The 19,633-nt window shown below is 41.1% G+C and overlaps 1 protein-coding gene across 1 annotated transcript in view; it reads right to left on the bottom strand.

The window, feature by feature from the left end:
• Positions 1 to 19,633, bottom strand: part of LOC101468404 (glucosidase 2 subunit beta) — a 177,940-nt gene that overhangs the window by 113,463 nt on the left and 44,844 nt on the right. Inside the window, exon 9 of the mRNA XM_004554475.3 lies at positions 6,416 to 6,502. Coding sequence (XP_004554532.2) covers positions 6,416 to 6,502 — 87 coding nt within the window. The remainder of the gene's footprint in view (positions 1 to 6,415; positions 6,503 to 19,633) is intronic.

Genomic DNA, 19,633 nt, shown 5'->3' with positions numbered 1-19,633 from the left:
GGGTAAATTACATACTGAGGATTTATTGCTTTTAAATATTTCAACTCAAAAACTGTACATTTACTGCCAGTCAAATCAGTGATATCGAACTGCAGTTACCACCAGCTTTAAACACAAGTGTTCTTTCAAATCCAAAACCCAGAAATACAACGAAAACAAAACAAATAAGTAAGAAAGTTGATGTGCGAGCTTTTAGTGGGCTGCACAAATTCCTCCTGAAATGTTATTTACTGTAACTAAGGCCAGCAGTGATGTTGCAATTCTATGAAAAGACAAATGAGGGAAGGTTAACGTCATTTAAAAATGTACAAAAAACCAAAAAAAGACTGAATAATTAGGTCCTAATTAGGCTTAGGAGAGTTGGTGATTCATTAGCCGTGTTTGCTTTCGACGCAGCAAGTGCTGTCACGGCTTTTGTATCTGTGACTACCTCCGTTGCCGGGATGAGCATTGTGCAGGGGACGTAAGCATGGCGTGGAATAACAACATGCCATTAGCTGCTGCAGCTGCTGCGAACGCTTTCAATACAACACAACTGCACACGGTCCCTTTGTGTGTGTGTAATAAGGTCAAGACTGTCAGTTTTGACGTAGCACATTGTATAACACACCCCTCTCCTGATCAGGAGTTTCAATGTGGGCGTCTCAGGAAAATGAAAGAAGGGTAACATATGTAGTTGGGTTTTAGACGTATCTGGACAGCGACAAAAAATTATCTGTATTCTGCTGATGCTTAGCCAAGCTGCTGTTTTCAGTTTGAGGGACCTCATGCCGTGATCACACGTCTCTCCGTGTTCCTTTTTAACTTGAAGCCGGAGTTTCGGAGTTTCAGATATCACACCCCAGTTGTCCGTGTTCCAGTACTAGCAGAAAAAGCTGCAGCAGGTTCATGGAGTTAAGCTGCCCAGGGCTCTGTGTACAAGCCCAGCTCCAAAAAAGTTGTCACGCTGTGTAAAGCGGAATTTATGGTCCAGCAGAGGTAGCACAGGGACGGCCTCTCTGCCAGGTGCAGGCGGGGTACAAAGTATGCCGATGTGTGTGGGCCACTCTTGCTTGTGCTGTTGTTGGTCCGTCAGCCAACCGTGGAGGAAATCGAAGCTATAACATAGAAACAGCTGAAGTGGAACCGAGTGTTAAAAACTATGAAGTGTCCACTGCAGCCACCGTCTCTGCTTTTCCTGCTGTATTTTTTCATCTTTTAAGTTTTTTTGGCGGTTCTCCTGTTCCCAGTGAACTCTGCTGTTGGCCCCTCCCCTCCCCAGGCCCTTTTGTTAACCACTCATCATCCGTAGACCCTTCATCTGCTTCCACCGACGTGCAGTCAGGATCTTGGAGGTCTGAGGATTGTGGTTAAAATGTAAATAAAAGCTAAATTTAATAATGTGCAAATCTCATAAACTCACATTTTCTCAATACCAGAACATAGAAAACATATCAAATGTCCCACTTTCATAAAAAACACCGGCTCATTTCAACTTTAACGGCAACAACACATATTATAAAAAGTTGTGACAGGGCCATGTTTACCACTCTGTAGCATCCTCGCTTCTACTGGCAAACAGTCTGCAAACATCTGGGAACTGAGCGGACCAGCTGCTGGATTTACAGGAGAGGACTGTGTCCCATTCTCGTCTGATCCTACTGTAGGTCTTGATCTCCTTTTTTAAAATTTTTAATTTCATGTTGCTACAACTGGTTTTAGTCAGCAACTCGACACCCGGGGTCTTCTACTATGGAGCCATGCTGTTGTAATAGGATGGTGGTGCTTTTGGATCATGTTTTTTTGCATGTCAGAGCCTTTAGCCTGGATTTGTGGATGTCGTGGTTAGCTCTGTTCATGCACAGTGATTCCTGGGCCCATGCAGTTGCTTCCATGAGAGACTCATGCCTGTTTATAAGTGCTGCCCTTACAGCTTACCAGTATGTTTTTTTGGCCACACCTAAAGAGCTGTTTCTAAAGGCTTGGTTTCACTTCTGCAGACTGAGAACGGCCCGAGAGCCTCTCGGACCCCATGCTGTGGCTTCACAGTAGCAGCTTCCAGATGCAAATGCCAGCCCTTTTAGTTGCTTAATTGATGAAGACACATCAAAGGAATAGCCCACACATGTCCATAAAAAAGCTTTTGAGTCAATTGTTCAATTACCTTTTGGTTCCTTGGGGGGGAAAGGTAGCTTCATATTAAATTAGCTGTATTTCCTTAACACTTTCTCCAATTTTGAAGCGAATAGCCTCAAATTAAAGCTGAGAATCTGCACTCCAAGCCCACATTCATTATGTAACTGTAACACGAATGCTTCGGTAAGCAGCTGAAACTGAGCATATGGCTAGAAGGTAATGGCTGTGACGGAGAGGCTTGATTGCATATTGAAGAGCCGATATGGAAACTCAGATGATTACAGGTAGATCGCAACCTCTTGACAATCTAAGTATCATACTGATGTTTAAGTGGCATACAGAAGCTGTGAGCTTCCAACGGCAAAGCATCTTCATGAAAATGCATTACGAGATCACAATCAGTCCACGCGCACATTTGTAGCGGTTTTTCAGATATCCGCAACGTCACAGCAAGTAAAATACTTTGAGAAAAAACAGTGGAGAGGTCAATAAAGAGTTCCTCTCGCATCTCAAAAAGAGGAAAGAAATCACTTAAACTGTAAATCAGTAGCACAGGAGGACAGTACAGTAAAAAAAAAAAAAGTCATTCCTACCTAATAGCACATTAGCACCTAAGCACAATGAACAGAAAGCAGCTTGTGCTCATTTAGTAACACACACACACAAAAAGCTTTTGTGCGCCACATACGGTTGTATTTATAGGTACAACGACAGTTTGTAGGATGGCCTCGACCTTTTGGCTATCACGTGCTCTGTGGCCGTGGCCATGAATAAATATTATAATACCCACTAGAGTACTAAAATCTCAATGTTTATGTAGCTCTTTGTATTCAGTGAAAGGTAACAAACACTCGTCATCTTCAGCATCTTAAGGTTCACAGAAAAATGAACATCTGCATAGCTCGAGGGCCATATCTGGACACTTCTACCAAGCAAGACTCTCAATGTATGCTTGCCTGCATTGTGGCTGTATAATAGTGAAAGGAAGGGATTGGACTTAATAGAAAGAGAAGCAGGTATAAGAGGTAGGAAACCTTTTCACTCTTAGCCTAGCTGGTCTTTACGTTCGGCTCGTTTTTGCCTTTTCTGGTTATATTGATGCGCCGTGGTTTGTTTTGTTTGAAGCTAATGGCGATCCAACGAAAGAATGAACAGTAAATAATAGACAGACTCAAAACTGATTGAATGGGAGCTCACATATATTACAGCCATTCCACGTCCACAGTATAGAACCGCAAAGTTGGGAAGTTGGGAATTCAGTGCTTCCTGAGCACCAAGTGAATCTCGTCTACATGACCATCAGTCTCAGTAAGCATAACGTGTACAAAGACGAATGCGTTGTCAGAGCGACAGGGTTGTTTATTCGCTGTTCGGTAAAGTGCTTCATCATATAAAGCGTTACCGCACCTAGCTGGCATAAAAAATGTATTCATTTGTTATCAGCCATGGAATTCCTTCTTTTATCAGTAATGATAATAGAGTCGATTTTAACATTCAGATAATTGTTACAGGGGTAAAATAAAAGGCTGTTCTGGTAACTTTTATGGCACATCAACTTTTCTGCTAGCAATAATCCTGCAAATAAAATGAATCCATTTTCAGTCTGTATGTGTTTCACAATGGTGTTTTAATGAAAAGCGGCGAGGCAGGGGTTTGCCTTATAATTCATATTCTGTGATGGAGCAACACCGAGATAAGCCAGGCGGATGGTGACATGTAATCTGAACCCCACTGTTTTTTTTTGGGGGGGGGAGTTGTCTATGGAAATGACTAGCTTCTTATCGGTGGAGTGGGTTATTTGAGCAGATTCTCGCTGTGGCTTAGTGAAGGGACTCAATCACCACTGCCCAGCGATATGCCTCACTTTCGTCCCCCATCATCCCCCCTTCATCTTTTTATCTGAGGAAAGGAAATGAAAGGATGGTATCTGGTACTCTCCGCGTCCTCGGTTTAGGAGATGGAGAGGAGCGGACATTTTCTTTTAGGCTTTAACTCGCTGATGAAAACATGCGGTCTATAAACCTGCGCTCTGAAAAGAAATACACTGGCAATTTATTGACTCTGGATGTGCACCGACTCAAAAAGGAAGTAGTTATGAGGTAATTTGTGGTGTGACAGCTGCATTTATAACTCTGGAGTAATCAAGCTTTTACACATTTTGGTTAAAGGAACACCATTTTTCCTCATTTTCTGATTATCTTCTGGGCTTTTTCTCTTGTCTCCACATTTTTCTTGGAGGTTATTGCACACAGCCACTGGAGATGATGCTTTTGTTTTTCTGTGTACGTGTACAGTATGCGGTTAATGTAGGAAAATGTTTTTTAATTTGCAGGTAGAAATGGGTTTTGGGTGTGGAGAAGAGCAAAAATGGGACAGACAGAAAGGCTTGAGAAGTTTGCAGTCCACAGTAGGTATATAAAGGGAGGGCCCAGTGACAGATGTCAGGGCTCGGTCATGCATCATTTATTAGTCGGTAAATTTCAGGGGAATCACAGCGTTCGCTGGTTTCTCTACAAGAGGCAGAGTAAATGTACCCTGTCCGACTACTTTGGTGAACCTTAAAAGGCGACTCACACTATTTTGCCTCCTTGACAGTTTTGTCCTAAACTAGGAGAAACTATTGCAATGCCTTTATGTCAGGCTGGAATTGGACTTCTGTAAAAACACACAACAATTTTGAAGGTTGCAGAGCCTCCAAATCTCACCTGTGTCTTACATCAGAAGAGGTTGTGACAAGAAGCCAGACTGATACAGGAATAAAGCAAGGTTAAGGCTTTACAGCTTAAGTTGGGAGCTCTGTTAGGGCATCATTCAGCACCGTAATGATTCATCTGAATGATAACATCAGCACATTAGCACAAGTATAAAATCCCACTCTACTGTATGATTTAAAAGCACCAACATTAATTAACAAGGATTAAACCTGTCTGTGTGACCAAATCTGGTGTATTTACATGACAAATTTAAGTGCTTATGTTAATTAATGTGCGCTGTCCCCTTTAAAGAAACATAACCAAGGAGCTGAGCTGTGTGCCATTAGTTTTACAGGGTTTTAGGGGTACTGCAGGAGAATTTCTAGAGTCCTCCTTGTTCCTGTGAGCTGATAGGAAGGCAACAGTCAGTCAAGTGACAAATAACCACGTAGCCAAGTTATGCAGAAGAGAATCTCTGAACAGATCATACCTTGACGCAGATGGGCTACAGCAGCACGAGACCACACTTGGCTAAGAACAGGAAACTGAGGCTACAGTTTGTACATGCTCACCAAAATTAGAAAATAGAACAAAAAATGTAATCTGGTAAGAAGAGTCTCAATTTCTGCTGCAAAATCCAGCTGGTAGTGTCAGAATTTCATGTAAACAACATAAAAGCATGGATCCATCCTCCCTTGTAACAGTTCGGGCTGGTGTTGGTAGTTTCACGGTGTAGGGGATGTTTTCTATGTGAAGTTCAACACATAGACAACACATCCAAAAAGATATAGTCTGCTGAGTTTTAGTGTAACTGAGACGTAATATACACAATAAAAAGGTAGAATATATATATATTAGTGCTGTCAAAATTATCGCGTTAATTGTTAAGATCAACGCGAAATGTTTAATGCATTAAAAAAATTTAACGCTGATTTTGTTTTTTTATTAATTTCCTGTAATCTAAGACCTCTGGAGGAGGGGGCAACAGTGTGCTATGCTGGCGTTTGGCCTGACAGAAATGATTAGAAGAAGAAGAAGAAGTGACACCATGCTACTATCTAGCTAACACTAGCTAACACACGCAAGCATGGACGAGGGCGGACTTTTGGGTGGAAAGTTTCTCTTTAAGAAGTTGCCTGAGAGAAATGTGAGAGAAAAGGTAACCAATTCCTTGGTTGTTTGGATAGCTAAAAACTGCCGACCAGTTAGCATAGTAGAAGATGATGGACTGAGAGAAGTCATTCGTGCTGCATCAGGAGATGAGTGTTACAATCTGCCCTCGAGAGGAACCATTGTGTCGAGACTGCACACTTTGTATGGGGACCAGAGGGCTCAGCAGTCCAGCAAGCTTGTGCAAGTAAGGAATGTCGCTCTCACCGGAGACCACTGGACTTCGGTGAACAACGATAATTACTTAAAATATAAAGAATAAAAAAATGTAATTGGAGCCAGGCTATTAATAAAGTAATTGAGATTAATCGCAATTAATAACAGAAAATTGAGAGATTAGTTAGTTAATTTTTTTATTTCTATTGACAGCACTAATATATATATATTAAGAAAGATAGAAAAAAGATGGCTGATAGAATTAAAAAAAGAGCTCTTACTTTGACAGTGTCGCCTCTCGTCAGGACGTCCCAGAGTGTGCTCTGAAACTTGGAGAGATCCATCCTGTGACCTCTGTCCAACAAAGCCTGGGAGTGAGAGGAAAATCAAAAAGGTGAATCAAAGCGTGACAAACATGAGTCTGAGCACCCGAAAACAGCTTTCCAAAGACATTCAATGTGCAACCGTATCATATAAATTAGTTGAAAACAGCCCACATTACCAGCACTCAGTATATGAAGTTCCTAATAAATAAATAAAAAATTCAATATGACGGGCACCGCAAATATGCACATCTCCCCCTAAAGCACATATGCATTCTGACAGACCTCAGGTTGTACACAAGCTGGTAATCTTGCATCTGTTGTGCAGTGTGCCTGGTGGCCCCACAGGTATAGGCTTATAAAAAGTGCCTTACATAACTGATAATAAACTGCACATCATCCATCTCCCATTCAGCTCACCTCCCAATAATCCCCGCTGCCATATCTGCTTATCTATTCAAGTCACCCTCTCATTAAATCAGCTTTTACAGCCAAATGGAAGAAGTTTACTACTCATAGAAGTCAAATACCATTCATCATGAGGAAGGCTGTAGTTATACAGATATAGACTGCATGTTTTAATTCACTGGAGGACAAACGCATCCTTCCTCCTATCTCAATAAACATAGACTCCTGCAGAAATAAATAAATAAATAAATAAAATAAGGTGGGGGGAAAAATTGACAGGCGAATTAATCTGCTGCCTTTTGCCTGCCGAAATGGAAGTCAGTGAGGCGGCGCATACCAGTGGGTGCCCATCAGTCACAAGACCTTGTGCGGGGCCCGAAAACAGCTGAATGTGATGCCACTGCACATTGGGAGGTAAAGGATAGTGACAGAGAAGTTGGTACAGCTTTCAGTGTTTATTCATCTGAAACAGTGTCCCCTGGAAGCCATTTTGGCAGCAATGTATCACAGCAGGCGCTGACCTTTAGATGCTATGCACAATTAAGCTAAGCTAATAAACACAACTGCGGATCTGGACTCGTGGAACGGAAGGCAGGTGGCTGTAAATCACGCTGGACACGTGAATGGCATAAAGCTCACTTGGGTGGTGTTTTCAGAGCGAAAACTGAAATGTGTTTGTTATGAAGGAAATGAGCTGAATTTCGAGCTTTGTCTGGTGCTGTAGAGGCTTTCTGATGTTCCGGGTGGCCTCTACGCAGAGTACAGAATTGTCCACGCGCTCAACTGAAGCAGTCCTTCGCTAACGCAACATACAGTAACCTTGCCTTGACAGCTTAGTTAGTTAGTTAAGGTTTTAGTTAATGGTTCTTGTAAGAACTGCATTGGGCTGTCTAGACATTAGTATTGTGTAAGAAAAGGAAACCTGGCAAGTCTTTTTTTTCTCTCAACTTTTTGGCTTCAATAATATTCATATTGTCAGTTACCTCATCATATTAACCACGACAAACAGATGTACTGACGAAGTGTACACGTGCAGGAACACAAGTGCCTGACTTTTGCCATTTTCAGAAGTTGCCCTTTCTTGTCACACACCAGGTAATGATCTTCTACAGAAGCATTTTCACCACAGGAAACACTATATTTGATCTACGTGAAAGCGTTTCCTGCAAAGCATGTAGGAGGGGGTGCACCTGCTACCAGATCCCTGGTACAAAATCTGCTTAATATCCAGGTGTGCACATGTAAGAATAGCGCAGTTAGCAGTCAGATTAATTCACAGCACACAATTAGACAAGTGTGGGGACATCATTTTTCCTGCCTCTTACAGGAAAAATGATGTCCACACACTAGGTGGTACTCCTGTCTGAACTAAACACAGTTGAACAGAAAAATTTGCTATCGTGTGCAACATGTCTTCTTCTACTTCTTCTTTCAGTTAATCTCTTTAAAGGTAACCACAGCAGATCATCTTGCTCCATCTCACCTTTTCCTCAGCATCCTCCTCTGTCACACCAACTCTCTGCGTGTCCTCCGTCACTATATCCTCAAACCTCCTCTGAGGTCTTCCTCTTTTCCTCCTGCCTGGCAGTTCAATATATCCACTATCCCTCTTCTGCACATGTCCATCTCAGCGTTGCTTCTCTAACCTTTTCCCCAAACTGCTTGGCCTAAACTGTCCCTCTAATGTACTCATTTCTAATCTTGTCCATTCTGCTTGCTCCCAAAAATCTGAACATCTTCAGTTCGGCCTCCTGTCTTTCTGTCGGTGCCTCCGTCTCCAAACAACACACGACATCAGGTCTCACTACCAACTTGTAAATCTTCCCTTTTATCCTGCTATCCTTCTGTCATAAATCATCCTTGACACTCATCTCCACCCTGGGTGCCTCTCTTCATCACCTCTCTTGTGTGCAGTACATTGCTTTGGGTGGTTGACCCTAGGTAATTAAACTCAACCACTGGTACACCTGTCTCCCTCTCATGAACACACACGTTCTGTCTCATTTCTACTGACTTTCATTCCTCTTATCTCCACAGCATACCTCCACCTCTCCAGGCTCTCTTTCACCTGCTTCCTACTATCACTACAGATCACAATGCAATCTGCAAACATAATAGTCCACAGAGACTCCTGTCTGTCACTCTTACCACACACTCCTGTCCTCATACGTGTCCTGCAATACCCTCACATACCTCTCTGCCACTCGTGACCTCCTCACGCAGTACCACAGTTCCTGGCACTCGATCATATGTTTTCTCCACATCCACAGAAACAGAGCTCAGCTCCTTCTGACCATTTCTATACTTCTCCATCAACTCTCTCAAAGCAAACATCACCTTTAGTGCTCTTTCTCACTCATCGTGACCTTTTTCGCAACCTAGCTTCAACAATCTTTCCCGTATCTTCATGGTAAGGTTCATCAGCTTTATCTCTTTGTAGTTCCTACAGCTCTGCACATCACCCTATTCTTTAAACTCAGTACTAGTACACTTCTTCTCCAATCCTCAGACGTCCTCTCACTCTCCAGGACTGTGTCAAACAATATGCTCTCTGACCTCTCTCCTACACAGGCATGAGCTACAAGTGAGGTAGAATATTCTGACCTGAGAGTCTCGACATTTTCAGAAGTTCACGTGTAAAACATCTGGATCCAGGGTTCTCAAAGAGTGAGAGGCCATCGGTAGCTCCCAGTAACAACTTATGAGCCCCATGATTGCATCAAAGTAGGAATGCACATAACATTTATCCGCGCTCTATATGCCATCACGTCGTAGCGCGTAATCAAATTCAGGGAAAGTATCTTTCCACTTCAACACCTTTCCATTAGTCATCACGACAGAGTAACCTTGAAACGTAATAGCGAGACGCCCATTACATTTCCCTCCACCAAATACAGCTGCACAAAGAAATGTAAGATTCATGGTTATGTGAAAATTCGCCAACAGTTCTGAGAAATAAGCTCCACACTTCATATAGTCAAACGAACGCACAGGCTGATGAATCAGTATGCAAAGATATTGCCTTACAAGAGAAAAGAGCTCAAATAACATGGTTACATACTTTGCTATGTTATTTGATAGATCCAGCCGGTCCCAGAAGCACAGTTCTACAAATACCATTTATATCTACCTGGCAAGAGAATATTGGGTTTCTAGTCAAAGTTATGAAATGTATCACCTTGCAAATATGTGAAAAGAGCACAAACAAAAAGATGAGACATCCATTACCATGAACCCACACAACTGAAAATATTACCACTCCCACGCCGTATTAGTACATAAGGCATAGAGGATTGTACACATGCATGAGTAGAAAGTCACACAGGTAATAAAGCTGCAGCTACTTTTGTTTATTTGCCTCATGTACGAGTCCCTCTCCCTTCATTTAGGCTTTTATCCTTTGCTCAGTCGGGTACCCGGCAACAAATACACAGACACAGTACGTTGTTCAGACAAAGCAGTACTTACAAGTTAGGCGCCACACCAGCTTCCACAGTTAGCATGGTGAAATTTTCAGCAGTAAGCAATACCACTTAATGTTTTAATTATCATTAAAAAAACTGTGTTTGATCATCAAACTTTTATCAGTCACGGAAAACAGTGTCCTCATTTACCCAAAGGCAAGTGCGCAGGTGCAGCATGCAACGTGGGTTTGCTTTGAATCTAAAAAAAACACAGCTCAAGGCAGTGAGGGAGCTCTAGAGATTTCTCAGCCTTCTAAGAGGACCAACCCCTCTTTCTCTTTTCTCAGACTGTACATCCTCGATTCCTTTTCGCGTGTTTTTAGCCCTTGCCACTAGAGACGCAGGCGGGGGAGGCGGGGAGAGAGAGGAGTCGGGCAACAGGTATGTAACAAAATGAGACATCCTTGCTTCGGAGCCATCGTTTTAAAAGCAGTGTCAATTAAATGTGACATGTAGCACACAGCTGCATTGTGCTGTTTGCTTTTTCTTTTTTGTGATCGCAGATGTCAGATAGGCACGACAGTGTTTGTGACAGCATATATATATTTAGGCCCACTTTTAATGAAATTCCCAATGCAGCACAAAGTGACAAGAGTGTACAGACACACTTTTTTTTTTTTTTTGGAATCACACACATATACAGTGAAGGGCAGAAAGTCTGACAAGAAAAGACACATCTGAAGTTTGGCTGCAAGCTGGAGTTTAAAAGAGCACTGAGGGCGACTTGAGCTAAGATGGTCACCCTGTCTGCAGAATGAAAACAGCTTCGTGGCCACAACCGCAGGCTTTAAAGGAAATGCAGGCTGAGTTCATGTTTAGCCGAGTGCACGATGTGGGGACTTTGGAGCAGGGGAAGAATGTCTCTTTAACTCGCTAACAGCTTGTCAAGTATGTAAGCGGAAGCTCTCGGTGTCTGCGGACTAGTTATGTACATCAAACTGCTTCTAAAATATCCTCAATGAGAGAGACACACTGTAGACCCATGGGTGACAAACTCTTTTTATGACGTGGGCCACAAACAGCCCACTTTGAACTTAAACGGGCCGGACTGGTGAAACTCCTGTATAGAAGTTTAACTACACATTTAAAATCCCTGATATATATTAATATAAGATAAAGAAGTGCAGTTCCAGCAAATGAAGGAAATCTGTCAACACAAACAAATAAATGTGTGAAATATGACTTTTTTTATATATATTGAGAGAATCTGAAAATTCTACAGCAGAAAGTGAAAAAACAGGAACTTTTCTGTAATTTAATCTATTACTTCATTACTTTGATGCAGTATGAATGGCAATGGGAGAGCTCCCTAAACCTGTGAAAACACAGTTAAAAGTCCAAAATCTATGCCAGGGACGTCAAACTAATTTTACATCGTGGGCCACATAACAGATCACTTTGATCTCAAGTGGGTTGGACGAGTGAAATTCCCCCTTTCGATCATAAGGAAGATTAACCACACATTTAATCTCAGAGTTAATATAAGATTTAAGAAGTGCAATTTCAACGGGACGTCACAGTTTTTATACAAGATGATGAGATCGTGCCGGAGTAAATGAACAAAATCTGTCAGCATGACTCTTTTGGCTTTAATTGTAAAAAATCAATAAATACGTAAAATTACAGAAAAACAATCCTGATCGCTCATTGCACAGACTGTGATGTCACTACAAAACAGCTTGCTAATTCATAGAAAATGTTGTTTTTGTACAAAACAATAACATAAACAGACATTTCTACAATAGATTCTAAAGAACTGGAACTTTTCAGTCATTTAAATGTTTATTTATCACTTCAAATTTTCCAGAGCCACACAGCAGGCCAGATTGGATTCTTTGCTGGGCCAATTCTAGCCCCCGAGCCTTATATTTGACATCCCTGCTGTTGGCTCTTATATACATGTCGGTTGTTTGGGCTCCTTGTCCTTTTGGGTACTTTCTTCTTGACACTCGAAATGCAACTGGTTACTACAGGCGTTATGAATAATTGCTGGTGATCCCATTCGACAGAGATGAGCAGGAACGTGGGATAAAGTAGTGAGCAGCAAATTGCCTGAGGCATCGAGAACACCGGTCATCTCAGCCGTTACTGCAGTGTAGGGGTGCACCCCCCCCTCCCGTCTCGCCGTTCAATCTGAAGCCCAGATGGGTTTCACTGAAACCTTCCCCGGAAATAATCAGCTCTGACCATACTGGAACAAGTAAGTCTGGATTCAAAGTTAATTTGGTGATCAGAGATTATTCAGGCAAACCTTGAGTGATTGCATCGCACTGCTCTGTGAAATTACGCTATTATTCTACCCCAGCAGAGGGGGGGGGAAGGAAATTCTACACTGTGAAAAAGTTATTGCCTCGCCTTTTGAGAAATAACACAGTTGTGTGGAAGATAAGGTGAAAATGAGTCACAAATATGAATAATTTTGCAATATCAGGCTGAATTTCTTTTTTAAATTTTCAACATTCACTGCATGATCCTCTCTGTTAATCCAAGAAAATGGAAAGGGAATCAAGGGAGAGTGATAGCAGTCAACTGTGGGAAGAGACGGCAGCCTATTTGTTGACAGCTTATTAAAATGTAACTAGTTCAGGGGAGCTTTTTAAAAACTAAATGCTTGTTTACAGTAATTGTTACTTAAGCATCAATTGATACAGCTGAAGCTGATAAGCCATATAATAATCCTGCAATGTGCCAGGCTGATTAGACCACCTGAGGCACAGTAATTAGGTAAAGGATAATCAAACTTAATACTCTAAAGCTTTTTGACTAACTTCTGTGAGGCAGGATATTTTAGAGACATACTGATGTAGTACAGTTTTGTGTTCATTCCAGTCATGTCTTTGCTTATTCAAACTGTTGATCTTGAATTTAATGTTATCAGACTTCTGTAGGTTCAGCTTGGAACATGTAAATTGAGGGATAAAACAGTGCAAAGCAAAGTTTCTTCTTTACACTGACAAACTATTTTAGATTTATTTCATTTCCAGTTAAAAGTCCTGATTGTTTGGGTTAAAAAATGGTGCTAAGTTAATCATTGATTTGTAATTTAGTCAATTAACCCGAGAGTGTCATTGACTGCAATTTGGTTTAAAAAAAATCTCTCCTATATATATCTCTCTTTTTAGATATTACAGACGATTCAAATACTCAACTTTAAAACTAGGGATGGGTATCGTTTAGGTTTTATCCGATACCAGTACCAAATCGGTACTTTTGAAACGGTGCCGGTGCTTAAACGGTGCTCAAACCGGTGCTTAAAGAATGGAGAACACAAACTTTGTCCAAAAACCTCTCATGTTCAGCTGTTTTTTTGTAAAAAGATAACAATGTTAGCCTTTTCTGCAGCTATAGGGCATATATGGTATCCCTCTTGGCTGGAAGCAGTGCTTAAACAATGGAAAAAACACAAACTTTGTCCAAAAACCTCTCATGTTTAGCTGTTTCCCTCTTTTTCTTTGGTCATTTTAGCCTTTTTGGCCAGGGTGAAGGGAGTATCTGCCATCAAACAAGAAGACAGCCGCATGTAATTACGACGGTGTTTGCTAGTTCACCTTACATGCATTAATGTAATAACGTGGTTAGCCTACTCAAGGTAAATTACACACGAACCACATTAAGCTACTCACGCAGAGAAGAACGGCTGCTGCTGCCATCATCATCCGTCATCATTTCTGCTACACTGGCAGGGCTAGGGGCCAGGACTCTCCTCTTCGGGTTTTTGGGGGATGTTGCTAACTCCGGGTCCGATAACAGGCACGACACCCGCAGAAGATGTGCTCGGTGTGAGGTCTTGCAGCAAGCTATCAAATACGGTGCATTTCTCGGCTTTTAACAAAATGCTATATGTTGCCAGGTGTTTCATCAGATTCGAGGAGTTACCTCCTTTGCACATTATCAGCTTAAAGCACTTGTTGCAGGCTGCTCAGTTTGCAGAACGTACATACCTGGGCCCGCCTATTACGCTTGCAAAGGTAAAATGATTGGCTAGAATCCAAAGTGTATGACATCTCAGGGAAAAAAAGCACCAAAATGTGCGCTGCTTTTCGGTCTGGTTACTACTAGAGCTGGGCGATATGAGATTTTTTCATATCACGATATGTTTTTTTCATTTCAGGCGATAACGATATCTATCACGATATAAGCCAAATAACTATATTTGTAAGATTTAAATGTGCCGTTGCTCACAAGTAAAATGTGAAATAATCAGCAGCTTGTTTTTAAATATTTATTTCCCATAATAAGTTCAACAGGGTAGATGTACTTAAGGAACATGAGACTTTTTCAGATAAATAAAGGCAAATATTGCAAACTACACAAAAGGCAGCCGCTAAAGCGTTTAAGTTTCAAAATAGAACAAACGAAATAGACTAAATTGTCAATTCCACTTAGAAACAAAATATTAATTCTAAAAATAAATCTTAGTTTGTTTTACAGAAGAACAGACAAAACTGACTAACTTTTGTCAATATCAAGTAAACTGAGAACTAAAAGGAAATTCTCAATCTCTCCTTGTTGTATAGCTGAGCTTTTCAAACAGTTTTAACAGTTACTTTAGTCTGACAAAAGCCGAATGACGAATTATCGCTTCCAGTCAGAGACTGAGGCTACGTCCACACGTACACGGGTATTTTTGAAAACGGAGATTTTCCCTTTTCGTTTTAAAAAATAATCCCGTCCACACATAAAGGCAGAAATGAAGGAAAACGCTGCTATGAACATGCCAAAGCAGCAGGTGGCGCTAGATTCCTAACCGTGCAGAAATGTTGGCCAATCAGAAGTCTAGAAGCCTCGGTGGGAAAAAGTAAACAAAGCTGCGGCATAGAAGCAGAACAGAGTCGTATGTGTGGAGGGACAGTAACTGTGTGTATATGTAAGCATTTAAACACTGCAGAGAGTAGAATTAACAGTATTGTAGAAATTCATTTCACCGAAACAATAACGCGGCGCACAGTGTGACGCATGCACCAGTTTATTGTATTTCCAGACTTGCTTTCGGCACAATTTACAGTGCACGCTACTCTATTTTTTGTCAGACTTGAAATAGCCGAAATACCTTCACACTACGGAACTTCTATGGCTCTTCCGTTTGACAATCTCTCCGGCATTGGAACCATCATCTGTTTTCTCTTCGGTCACGCTCGGTTGATTTTTCTAGTCGGCACACTCATTTCCTCCATTATGCGCTGGCTGCTTCCCAAACAAACACACGTGCGGCTTGGCACTTGTGCTGTACGTAGCAAGTCACGCGACGTGACGCTGCGGCTGTGATTGGTTCGGCTCTGCGCTACTTAATTTGGATTGGCTGACCTTTTTTTTTTTTTTTTTTTTTTAAGAGGACAAGAGCGGCGAGGTCTATCGCGATAGCTTAATTTCTCTATCGAGTAAAAGTTATATCGCGATACATATCGTTATCGTTCTATCGCCCAGCTCTAGTTACTACCGTTTATGTCAGAACCATACCGGTACCCATCCCTATTTAAAACTGAAGTATTGATCAATAATGTAATATCACAGTATATATATACACAGAAGAGCGCCTCTGAATCCACAACAAACAATGAAGCAGATGGGCTATGGCAGCAGAAGACCACACCACAAGCCTGTCAGCTAAGAACAGGATATATGCTGTTTTCAACCAAAACTGGACAACAGACGATTGGAAAAACATTGCCTGGACTGATGAGCTTTGATTTTTACTGCAACTACGACATTCAGGTGACACTTCAGTCAGATTTTGGAGTAAAGAACAAAAAAGCTTCAGGTTGGTGATGGTGGTGTAATTGAATGGGTCACAAACTGTGTGATGCTATCATGTTAACATGGACCAAAATTGCTAACAAATGTTTCCAGCACCTTGTTGAATCTATTTATACTTTATTAGCTGTACCTAATAAAGTGTCCACAGATTATCTCGCATATTATCTACAATTTAGAAACTGTGCTCACTAGAGATGAAATAAAATCCTTCCGCTCAATAGCAATGCTAACTAAATGTATTTGCTAGTGGCTCATTTTAGCACCCTTAGCTGTTAAAAAGCTAAATTTAGCTAGCTTTGCAAACTACTGTAAAGCACATTGTTAGCATTAGCAATATTATAGCCTAAAACTAATACAGATGCTAGCACAATTGGCTAAGAGGCAACCCTGCACGATTAATTGTTTCTCCCTCCTCTACGGCCAGAGAGCATTAAAAAGGACAAGGTATTTGTTGCATGGTCTCCATGACCCTTTTCTACTTGCTAACACTTCACATTGACCAAAAAATAATAACCATATTCATTATGAAAATAATTTTTAATTGAAGACCTAAAGTCTATACTGCACAATGAAAAAAATAACCTTCAAACTTTAAGGCTATAGAAAAGTATTTTCTTTACATCAGGAATATTGCATTTCTCTTCTGCACTAACTTGTCATCATCAGCCCACCTATGCACGCAATTACACCAGGCATATTTCCAGCAAAGCCTGATTTCAAGCTTTAATCATAGGGAGAGAAAAAAGGTGTTGTAAGATTCTTTAATCATGTTAATGAACAGTTCCTCTTTTCTTAAGATAAAAAAAGACGGGCAGATGGATCGATATATAGCATCACATCAGTCCATATTCTCCTCAGTATCTGGGCCCGGGGAACATTTCATAAAGGCCATAGGGTCGGCTTATCACGGAGCTAAATGCCAATGTAATTATTAGTGTCTGGAGATAGTGGAAAGGGAAGCACATCCTGCGGCAGTACACCATATTTAATTAATAAATGTCACTCTGTAGAGGGAGTGAAGGGAGTGCGTGAGAAACGAGAAAAGAAGCGGGGAGGGAGAGAGTCAGAGTGACAGCAATACTGATCCTGACTTAAGTGCACAAGCAAGCAGCCACATCTGGTACATGTAGAAATGCACTGGGTAACAAAACACAGGTTGCTGAGATTATACAAGCGCGACAACAAGAGTCACATCGGGTCCAGTGTTAAGTCGCTGTTATAAAACATGCGACAACAAGCTGGAAGAAATACTCGGCATACCCTTTCTTTCACAACCGCTTACATATTGCAGCTAATTGGCGACACTGATTTGCAAATAAGGTGTGATGTTCTTACAGCAAACAGAACATTAAAGGTACGGGAGATGGCTCCCGAGGTGGGATCACAGAATACTTCACTTTCTACATTTTTGCACTTGAACTCTGGACAGCGTTGCGAGAATGAGGTCAGGAAATGGTTCAAACCTGCCCTTTGACACATCTATGAAAGAAACACAATTACCTGTAGCATACTCGGGGGTATTCGCAGGGTACAGACTAAGGAGCTACCTAACAATTATTTAGCTACTGTCATTAAGGAGCTTGGAAAGAAAAGTGTCTGGACTTCTTTAAGTTGTTTGAAGACATTACACCTCTCATCTGAGAAGCTTCTTCAGTTCTAAGGTCAAATGGTGGAGAGTCCCAGATTTAAGGCCTATAGGAGTGTCCCCCAAAAGGGACAAAGGACCTCCTAATGATCCTCTACCTAATCACACGAGCCAAGGTGTGAAAACGGGTGTAGGTCACAATCAGCCAAGGTTTCGGGTGAACTCATTGTGAAGCCTAGCCCCACCCTGTCATGTGATTTCCTGAAGTCAGAAGGCCCAGGACATGAGTGGGAATTAAGGCGTCTGGGAAGGGATCTCAAAACTGGGTTATAGATGTAACCAACGCCTATGTTCAAAGATGGTGGTTCACAGTGGACACAGATGGCTTCTTTCACTCCTCTTTCAAATCATAGGTGAAACCAACTAACTCCTCACATACACAGTCTTGAAAAATCTGGCCCCATCATAGCTTTAAATCTCATAGGACCATACTGTCACAATAAAGCACTTTGCTCTCAGACTGCAGGCTTACTTTTGGTTTCTCGAGTTTCTAGAAGTAGAATGGGAGGCAGAGCCTTCAGCTTTTTCCTGTGGAACCTTCTCCCAGTTTGGGTTCAGAAGGCAGACACTCTACTTTTAAGATTAGCCTTAAACTTTCCTTCTTGATAAAGTTTATAGTTAGGTCTAACTCAAATGTGTTTGAACTACCCTTTAGTTATGCTTCTATAGGCTCAGGCTGTTGAAGGCTTCCCATGGTGCACTGAGCATTTCTTCTCCACTCCCCTCTTTTCACTCCTCATGTGCTTACACACCACTGAAAACATTTCATTTAATACAAACCACACGTTGATAACGTTTGATATTACAGGAAAATAAGCTCAAAACTGTTGACAACTTCTAATTATGAACATCAGCAAAATCCAGAAGGCATTTTTTTAATGTGTTAATCAAAAACACAACAGTTTACTCAGTTAAATAAAATTAGCCTTACAACAAATTTGTGGCAGCAAATAAGATAAGATAAGATAAGATAAGATAACCTTTATTAGTCCCACACGTGGGAAATTTGTTTTGTCACAGCAGGAAGTGGACAGTGCAAAAGTTATGAGGCAAAAATTAGAATACAATAAGAATAAATACAGTACACAACTGTACAGAATAGAATAAAATAAAATACTATATACAGTAGAATAAAATAAAATAAATATACAATAAGATAAAAATAGAATACAAATACAAATACTATATACAACTGAGTAAAAATACAACGATGACAGAAAGGATTATTGCACTTAGTATTAAGTCGATATTAAATATGGTCGGAATGAAATGTGACGGGAGCTTTTTCAAAATATAATGAAGAAATATTGCTGTTAATGAATGTAGGTGCAAACTGAGACACAAAATATCCATACAGAACCACTTTAAAGCAGCACTTGGCTCGCATTCAGGAAAGATTGTCATTTAATACAGAGCAAGCCCAGAGGAAGACACAACTTGTTTAGTGATTACAATTCTGTCAAAGTCACCACCTTTCTCTTAAACAATTTGCCTTTTGTGTCTAAACTACACAAAAAGATTCAAACCTCAGTCTTTGGTGTCAAATTCTGCCCCCTGGCAGCCGCCATCCACCAATCAACGCACATAGCGGAAACACTTCCTACTGTGGAGGAAAATGTTGCCAGGAAACATAATTCAAGCTGCAGTTTTCCCTCAGCAATGTCATTGGGAAAACAAATTGGTATTATTAGTATTTCTAGGAGAAAAGGGTTGAAATTGTCATCATTGACACTTAATTCTCAGGAGGAAAGAAAAGGGAAAAAATCCAGTTATGAAATTCTGGTCTTCGCTTGCTCTCGCATGCCTTGCGTGATTGACAGCTTCATTAATTAGCTAGTTAGACTTGAAAGAATGGCAGAGTCCTAGCAATGAGATGAGCGTGGAATATTACAGGAGTAGACGGCA

This window comes from Maylandia zebra, linkage group LG3 (assembly GCF_041146795.1).
Source record: "Maylandia zebra isolate NMK-2024a linkage group LG3, Mzebra_GT3a, whole genome shotgun sequence".
NCBI classification, from domain to species: Eukaryota; Metazoa; Chordata; class Actinopteri; order Cichliformes; family Cichlidae; genus Maylandia; species Maylandia zebra.
This window is presented reverse-complemented; position numbering and strand designations above follow the sequence as displayed.